This window comes from Phytophthora infestans, genomic scaffold (assembly GCF_000142945.1).
Source record: "Phytophthora infestans T30-4 supercont1.25 genomic scaffold, whole genome shotgun sequence".
NCBI lineage: Eukaryota > Oomycota > Peronosporomycetes > Peronosporales > Peronosporaceae > Phytophthora > Phytophthora infestans.
In genome coordinates this window covers 915,040-924,272 of record NW_003303734.1, presented here as the reverse complement: position 1 = coordinate 924,272, position 9,233 = coordinate 915,040, and the positions used below count along the sequence as shown (strand labels likewise).

Sequence of the window (9,233 nt, the reverse complement as noted above, 5' to 3'; positions counted from 1 at the left end):
CGTTGAATCTCGGCAATAGTAACCTTGTGCAGGAAGGCAGCCACAGAGCCATCATGGACACTGTCTCTGTTTTACAAAGGCGAGACGTATACCCCCGTCAATATTTATACAGCGATGAAAGTGGTGCTCAGAAGGTTGGCAAGACGTATCGACAATGACCATTCGAAACTGTTGGAATCACACTGGTATTGTGTCGAAGATGAATTTGAGATTTGTACTTAATTAAGGTAATACAAAGTAGTACATTTGGATTCCATCTGCTCCTCTATAAATATTCGCAGCTCGTAGACTCTATATGGTCCACCCCGCCGAATACGAGGTGCACGACTGTATTATAATCTCCACATCAACTATTATTAGCAGGCTGTTTTAGGTACTACCACCATAGAGCCGAGCGAATTGAGACCCACAAATTTAGCACACTGACCACAATATGCGAAAAGAACTACTACCTCTGGTCCGAAATGATGGATAGTATGGTGTATTTACCATCCTGTAGCATACAATCATATTATGAAAAATTCAACCGAGCGGTCTCCCATAGGAAGTTCGTGCACTCGCGCGATGCATTTTGACCTGTCCTTCCTCTTTCTACCGGAGGTTTCCTTGATGCGACGTTGCCACTCCCCTCTTTCTACCCCTAAGGTGACGCTGATGCAATAGGGGGTCCAGATTTTGCCTATAGTGGACGGACTGCGCTTAAAGTCTCTGGTAACGTCCGCCTTTGCTCCATGGGGTAGATCTCCGTCAATACTGAGTCTTAGAAGTTCGTCGATGATGCAACGGCGATGACAATCGGTCAGGTTGGCCAAAGAGAAGTCGGGGAGCACGGATAGCGCGTAGTGCTAGCTGAGCGGGTACTAGAAAAATGAGGAAGAGGGTGACCGGCTATTCAAATAGATGTAGCTCGGCCCCCAGTACGATTTCAGCGCAAATTAAACCACCAGCCAATAGCTGGCGAATACGCGCTCCTGCTGGACCAATTAGATTTTGATAAGAATTGCTGAACTTGTTTTTAAACTACTTTTAAGTAAAACTATCCATCATTTCGGACCAGAGGTAGTACTACTACATGTATTAGTAAGTGAATAACACGAATTCCCAGCTAGTCAAAAACCATCGATGTGCATAGTTTCCGGCACTGCAACAACAGTGGCTTTGCATTTACTTCGAGGTACTTGTCTTTATTGACTATGAAGCCATCGAATTTAAACCAACAGCGATAAGTGCTGCCAGTCCAACGCCGTACGTAATCTCCAGCACCTTCTTGATATGGCGCCACTTGGACGGATTCTTGGCAACCTCTTGTGCGACATCCTCTGTGAGTTTCACGAACTGCTTCTCGTCGGCGTTCTTGAATTGGCCTACCGCCTTCAGCTTCTCGAAGTCTCCTTTCCACTTTCCTGAGGTTGTATCCAGGGGTTTTAGCTTCGCACCGGATTCGAACTTTACGATAGCACTCTCCCAGTTCTTCGTAGAAGTTGAACCAAGTTTGACAGCTTCTTGAGCCTTAACAAGGGCATTTCCGGTCGCTGTTGCACTGGTTGCACCTCTGAGTTTACCCGAGTTCTGGCTTACTTTACCGACGGCACCTTCCACAGCGTCGTCAAGCAGTGTGAGTGTGACTTGTTCCTTGGCACAAGTGATACTGAAGCAGTTCACAGCGAAAATGGCCGACACCAGGACGAAAAACGGCCTAAAGCGCATTCTGACCAGCAATTTAGGCGGTTTTAGAGACTAAAGTGTCCACAGGAGATTTCGAATTGAAGAGAACACAGAGTGATTTCAAAACCTCTATAATACGATTGTATTCATTGTACAGTTTTGCACATTATCATTTTGTGATCATTTCGATACATCTGTACATTTACTGTAAGGAAATACAGTGCGTGGCTTATGGGGCTGCTACCGGTACTCGATTTGAAATTTGGTTACAAAAGCCCGTCACTGTGACGGGCTTTCGCATTAAGCGTGGATATTGGTTGTGACGGTCACAACTAATATCCACGCTTTTGAAAGGATAATATGAACTATGAAGCTTTGATTATTAAAAAACAAATCATTTTTAATGCAGTGGCGGTATCGGTAAGCTACCGACGGTAACTGTACTGGAAAAAAATAGGTACTTCGGCTAAAGAAAAAGCAGGTCTGCAGTTCAGACTGTACTGCAATGCAGACCAGTTTTTTTTACCAGTACTTGTAGCTTCCTGCAGTGCAGAATCAGACGTTTTCTCGCCCGGCTGTCAGCATTCTGTTACCTTTACAAAATGCTGACGGCCTTTCAGTTTTTAATAATGTCAAGGTACAATAACAGCACATAAATGTATCATACACTGCATAAGGGGGAGTCGAACATCGCAAAAAACGTTTCCTCCGGGTTACGCTCACATTTTTGACAACGACCAGCTCACTTATAAAGTAAGCCACCTCCGGAGGTGACTTACATTTAAAATGAGCTAGCCCTTTTTATTCCTAAAGAATCCTCCCTTCCATCCACCGACCAGACCGGCATGGAAATGGAGGAAGGCGCGTGTATGGCTGCGTCGCTCTGCACACGTCTCCGGCCAGAAGTCGGGTGCCCCAAGGCGCGTCGTGCAGCGAGGAATTTCCACAATCCAGTACATGTAATAGTGTACTGGTTTTTTAGAAAAGGAGGTGACTATTAATAGTACTGTTTCCAGTACATGTTAAGTTCGTGTTTTAATTACGAACTTAAGCTAGTCGCTACTCCTTCCCACGTTCCGACTGAAACAAGTCAAATACACATGGTCCTGTGTTTCTCTAAGCACCGTTGCTAATAATATACTGTTTCTGTCGCTGCTTGGAGTTTCTATATACTGCTCTTGTCGGTAAGATTACTGCCCGAGAAATGCTTACCGTCTTCCCCCGCACACTACGCCTAGGCGCTTTAATAAAATAATGGAATTATAACTTTCGCGATAAAATATTCGTATAGAACACATAGCAAAATACAACGCCTACTACATATAACAGTAACATGTGTAATTATAGCTGTAATAGGAGGTGGTTGGCTGTCAGTGTTTGACCACAACTTCTCTCGTTCCTCTTGTCGGTTGCTCATTCCCAAGTTGCCATGGTGAAAAGCAAGCGCCGAAACTATACTATCAAAGAGAAGCTGGATATCCTGTCCCAACACGCCAAAGGCGTCAAAGGAAAAGGCTTCTTTGCTCTAGGGAAAAAAACACCAAATAGCTCCAGGAACATTCGAGGGTGGTGGGATCTCCGCGACAAACTAAAGGAAGCTCTGAGAGACCGTGATATTACCACGCGTACAACAAGAAGGCTGGGAGGGGGAGGAAGACCTGCCAAGCACGGTGATGTAGAATGTCGTCTACATGAGTGGATTTTAGACAGAAATACTAGAGGACTGTGGGTCAAGGATGCTTACATCCGGCTGCAAGCTCTGAACATCTACCGAGAGCTACATGATCCTCAGGCATCGGGCTTTAATGCGTCTACTGATTGATTGGCGCGATTTAAACGTCGGAAGAACCTCGTCTCTCGGCGTCAGACGACTACACGAATACTGCCTGATAATGCTGGAGAGATTTGCCGTGACTTCATTCATCGTGTTCACCAACTCATCGATCTGCACAATATCAAGCTTGACAACATCGTTAGACCAAGTACCAAGGTGCTTTGAAACCGAGCCTAAGACGACCATCACGACTCGTGGATCCCGTGAGGTACTTCTAAAAAAGGGAGGGACAAGTCATAAGCGCTTCACTGCTACGTTTGCCATTACGGCCTCTGGAATCATCCTGAAGCCCCACCTTCTCTTTTCAAAACGAAAGAATCGTCCGAAGTGCCCTGATGGTGTTCTGGTAGATGTGAATAGTACTGGCATGTGGAGCGAAGATATCCTGCTGCGCTTCTCTAAAGCGGTGGTGTGCTCAAGGAAGGAAACCCAATTCTTTAGGGAGCCGGTGCTCTATTTAATCGATTCTTACGCGTGTCACGTAGCTTTGGCAGAGTCTACACTATTGGAGCGCTACAACATCTTTGTCGTGGTGGTGCCGCCCAACCTCACCAGTATATTACAGCCACTTGACGTAGCTGTCAATCGTAGGTATCAATCGTTCTACCGGAACAAGTATGATGACTACATTAGCAGAGCGTTGATCGACCGGCTATGCAAACCGCTGCTGGAAATCCCAAGATCCCTCATTACAAAACTGTCGCGGAATGGACGCTGGACTGGGTAGTAACTCGTCAAGCAGATGACATCAAGAAGGCAATTACACTGTGCGGGATTGTACCAAAGTCAAGCTTTAACCAAGACAAGCGTCATCAGGCTTTAAGAGGCCTTCTGGAACCGGATCTGGACATGAAGAAATGGCACGCATCGTATCAATATCTCCTTGATGAAGCGGATGATCGAGAGCAGCTCTGCGTATCCGCTCCTTCCTGGTACCTGCCCGAGAACGAGAGGCCAAGCTTGCTCTACTGTTTACTCTTTGGCACATCAGCTGCTATAGACGACTTTGTTTACGAGCTGGTAAACTACATGAAAACCCTGGACGATCTCGACGGTCTCATTGACGCGCAGTATCTGGAGGATATTCAAAACGGAGACACAGATCCAGGAGAGCTGGAGATTTATGCCGCTTCAAAACTTCACAACTGGAACTGTAACGGGGTACGTAGCCCTAAGTGTACCCTGGTTACATGAAGTGTGACACTTCACACTTCAGGAGTATGACACGTCATACGCCGGGATATTTGGTACAAGGTACCAAGGTCGTTCAAAGCCAACCATTGGTTAAATGACATTGCATTTCTATAGGTAACTAATAGTTTGTATTAAACCCAAACTTAACCTACCTATAAATATACTCAGTTTACAATCTACCTTATTTAGGTCACTAGAGTTCGCTCTCTTTAATTAAAGAGGGGACCTGTGAACTGCCGTTCACTCAGAGTTTGTATACTCTCGGAAGATAACTTCCTCTAGCGCAAGGTGCTGTGTGACCCCGTCACACTTGGTCACACTAGTAGTCAATCCTCGCCACCGCGGGTAGACTACCTGAACCTCTCCGAAGTTCGTCGCCATGGATAGGAACGACTTCTCCCAATTGAACGACTCTCAGTTCGAGTCGGTTCGGAAGATGGCAGGCATCTTCGGGATGGAGGCCCTGCAGAGCCTGGTGGTGTCAACACCGGCTGAGCAGCTCGAGCGCGTCAATGCATTCGACGCGTAGGAGCAGGGCCTCATCGCGCATGTGCGGGAGAACCTGCAGGCTCCGGCGGCGGAAGCAAATCCGCCTCACCCGAAGCCAATACGGCTGAAGGTTAAGCCGTATGAAGGGAAGGAAGGCGAGAACCTTCACTTCTGGGTCCGAGAAGTGGGGTTCGCGATAGACGCGGCTCTGATCTCGACTGAGCAGCTGCGTGTTGCTTTTGCACTCTCCAACCTTAGCGGCCGTGCTAAAGATTTGGGTGTACACACGGGAAGCAACATCCCCCAGGAATGTTTCACATCCTGGGCTCAGCTGTGCGAACAGCTCCGAGCCACGTTCCTCCCGGCGAACTACGAGTACCGCCACGTTCGCGCTTCCTTTCGTGTAAACAAGAGAGGCGCGAACTGCACGAGTATGTGCAAGAAATACGGGATCTCACGGCGTCCCTAGTGGGAAACCCACTCAACGAACACAATAAGATGACTGTGTTCATGGACGGCTTTCGAGTGGGCCCCGCACGCACTCAGCTGTTCCGGGTGCAGTCAAGCACTCTCGAAGAGGCGATTCAAGTGGCTCTTCAAGAAGAATACAGCCATCGCCAGGCGCGTACGCCGGCCTCAGCATGGCCTGGGAGCTCCTTGTCGGCTCCCGGTCGAACAAGCCCCAACGGACCAGTTCCCAGGAAACTCGGGTCCGCCGAACAGCGTGACATCCGCTGCTTCGGCTGCGGGAAGATGGGCCACTTTAAGCGCGACTGTCCCGCTGAAAGACTTCGCAGACGGTCCTTCCCCAAGCTCGTCCTCAAGGGTCGCTGGCAGAAGCCAGGATCCGGGAACGCTGGGAACCAGTAGGGGCGGGGCGACCTACTGGGGAAGAACTAAGTCTTCGTGATGGGTGCGCGGGTGGCGCGTACCACGGGGCTTTAACCCCTGAGAGTCTTCGCACTCTCGAATCGGCGAAGAGCAGCGGCGTGTTGCTCGTAGTACACGGATGTGTACGGGGATATGATCATCCCTTTAGAATCTTGATCGATTCTGGGGCGTCGAAGAATTTCGCACGCCGCCAGACGGTTGCTCGCAACAGCAACAAGCTGTCCGAAGCTTTGAGAGAAAGCAAGGGCAACGGGACGGTGTTAGTGCGACTGGCCGACGGGAAGGTCGTCACTGTCCCCAACGTCCAAGTGGATCTGGCTGTCAAGTTTAAGGAACTTTGACAGCCTCGAACAGGTCACTGTTCTCGATATGGATCCATATGATATGATCCTGGGCATGCCCTGGCTTGAGAAGCACGAGCCCTGGATCGACTGGCGAGGCAAGGCAATCGGTGCCAGCCGCCCTGCGCAGTCCGACAGAGCATTGGTGAGTCATGTTCCCACCTCTGTCAGGACCCGGGGCGCCCGCGAGGGCTGCCAGGGTACCAAAGCATCCGGCAGATGCTTGGGAGTCGTCGACGTATATGACGACTGCGAGGATGTTTTGATGGTGGCCGCGCCCAGAAGAGGCGCCGGCCAAGTGGGTAACTTAGGTCCACAGGCGGGTAACATAGTTCCGCAGACAGCTGCAGCTGTCATGAACACTGAGAACAGCGTGTTCAGAGTGGGTAACAGAGCTCCACTCACGGTCGCCCAGACCATAACTGAAGAGGAAGACGTCGGATACGCTTCCTGTGTGGGTAACGCAGTACCACACGCGGTCGCCCAGATCTTAACTGAAGAGGAAGACGTCGGATACGCTTCCTGTGTGGGTAACGCAGTACCACACGCGGTCGCCCAGACCTTAACTGAAGAGGAAGGCGTAGAACACGCTTGCTGTGTGGGTAACACAGTGCCACACGCGGTCGCCCAGACCTTAACTGAAGAGGAAGGCGTTGAACACGCTTCTTGTGTGGGTACAACAGCACCACACGAGGCCACGAGTGCCTCGGATGTCGTAGCGACGACATCCCTAGACGTGGGCAGCACAGCTCCCCGTCACAGACGCCGTCGGCAAAGACGCCGCCGCCGCCTCAAGTCGGATCCGAACTTCGTTCCGATCGACGTCGCTTCAAGCGACTCGGAGTCCAGGGCCCGGGCTCCTCCGACAAGGCCGGTGGAAGAGTGTTATCACATCTTCGATGGCGAGACAGGTTTACCCGTCAGGGCATCTGGTGTCCACTTGGAACCGTTGCCAGAGGTTGCAGAGATACTGCACCTCGAGGAAATGACGGCTGAGTCTTTCCTGACCAACCTCAAGGCTGGAGAGATTGCTGAGATGGTACTCATGAGACCTGAGACCACTCAGGAGGAGCTGAACTCCTCCTCTGGCTGGGACGAGAACGTCCTGGAAGACATGAACAAGCAGCGTCAGGCGCTGTTGGGTTCTGAGATTTTCAAGAACCCCAAGGATCCGGTGTATCCTTTGGTGACGGAGTACGCGGACGTGGTGAACAAACGCCCACCGACCCAACTCCCACCGGATCGAGGCGTACGGCACGAGATTGATCTCGTGCCCGGCACAAAGTATTGTGTCACGAGGCAATGGCCTCTCCCGCGCGAACAGTGCGAGGTCATTGATGCCTTCTCCGCTGCGAAAGCGAAGGCAGGCATGGGCGGGAGTCGAAATCCCCGCACTCGACGCCGACTTTCTGCGTTCGTAAGCCAAGCGGAAATTGGTGTCTGGTTCACGCTTATAACAAGCTGAACAACGCAACGGTGCCGGCCCAAACACCGATCTCACGAAAGGATGTGTTGTTGAACAACATGGCCGGGAGCGTACTGTACAGTGCGCTGGATTTGGTAGACGGATACTACCAAATCCTGATGCGCGAGAGTGACATCCCGCTCACCGAGGTAAGCACTCCAAGCGGCATGCTTTGGGAGTGGCTCGTCATGCCGCAGGGCTTGTCTAACGCCCCGGCGACGTTCAATCGCCTGGTGACGCAATTGTTCCGCCCTTTGCGTACCTTCGTACAGACGTACTTCGACGACATATTCGTCCATAGCCGTGCCGAGGGAGGCAGGACGGCCATGGAGGTGCATCTAGGTCACCTCCGTCGAGTGTTGGACGTAATGCGAGCGAACAAGCTCTACGCCAACATCGACAAGTGCGTTTTCGCGTCACCAGAGATTAAAGTTCTCGGTTGCTTCGTAAGCAACGTGGGCGTTCAGGCTAACCCAGACAAGGTCAAGGCCATAGCAGCATGGCCGACGCCCCGATCCCAGAAGGAGCTTCGAAAGTGGTTGGGCTTGGCCAACTACCTTCACAAGTACAGCGCAGGGTACGCGGGCTTCGCTAAGCCCTTGTCGAGTCTCCTTCAGAAGGACGTCGACTGGCGCTGGGAGCAAGAGCACCAGGATGCATATGACAGCATCAAGGCCAGTCTCCAAGAGGCCCCTGTCCTGGCCTTGCCGGACGAGACGAAGCCGTTTAGCGTCGTCTGCGATGCCTCCGATTACGCCATTGGATGTGCATTGCTGCAGGCCGACACGGCTGGACACGAACGAGTCATCTCGTTCCAGTCCAGGCAGCTCAAAGCCGCCGAGCGGAACTACCCTGACCATGACAAGGAGCTCCTGGCAATGAAATATGCCCTTGTGAAGTTCCGTGTTCACCTTCTGGGCTCTAGGGCCTTTGTGATCTACACAGACCACGCGTCCTTGAGGACGGCGACTAACTCGCCTCACCTCTCCCAAAGGATGGCGAGGTGGCTGTCCTTCTTCGCGGAATACAACTTCCGCGTCAAATACAAGCCGGGCAAGCTCAACGTGCTTGCGGACGCTCTCTCTCGGCGTCCCGACTATGAGTTGGCCCACATCACGCGGGTGACAGCGGATCTATATGATCGGATACGCATGGCGTATCGGGACGATGAGGCTGTCGCGCCTATCGTCAAGTTCCTTAAGGCCGGAACGAGCGGGAAGTCCGACTGGCTCTCGTCGCGACAGCGCTCATGGCTCCACCGATATGAGTTGAAGGAGGGCCTCCTCTATTATCGGGTGGAGCCCACCTGATCCTCTACGGGGTGGTCGTACCCAACAACCAGGATCTGAAATTC

General features: G+C 51.3%; 1 protein-coding gene across 1 annotated transcript; it reads right to left on the bottom strand.

Moving 5' to 3' along the window:
- Window positions 1-1,191: 1,191 nt before the first annotated feature.
- On the bottom strand, window positions 1,192-2,624 carry PITG_13038 (uncharacterized protein; the record flags this gene model as incomplete). Its single annotated transcript, XM_002900530.1, has 3 exons — window positions 1,192-1,696; window positions 2,167-2,207; window positions 2,502-2,624. 3 exons carry the CDS (start codon window positions 2,622-2,624, stop codon window positions 1,192-1,194), a joined length of 669 nt encoding a protein of 222 aa, XP_002900576.1.
- Window positions 2,625-9,233: the final 6,609 nt, after the last annotated feature.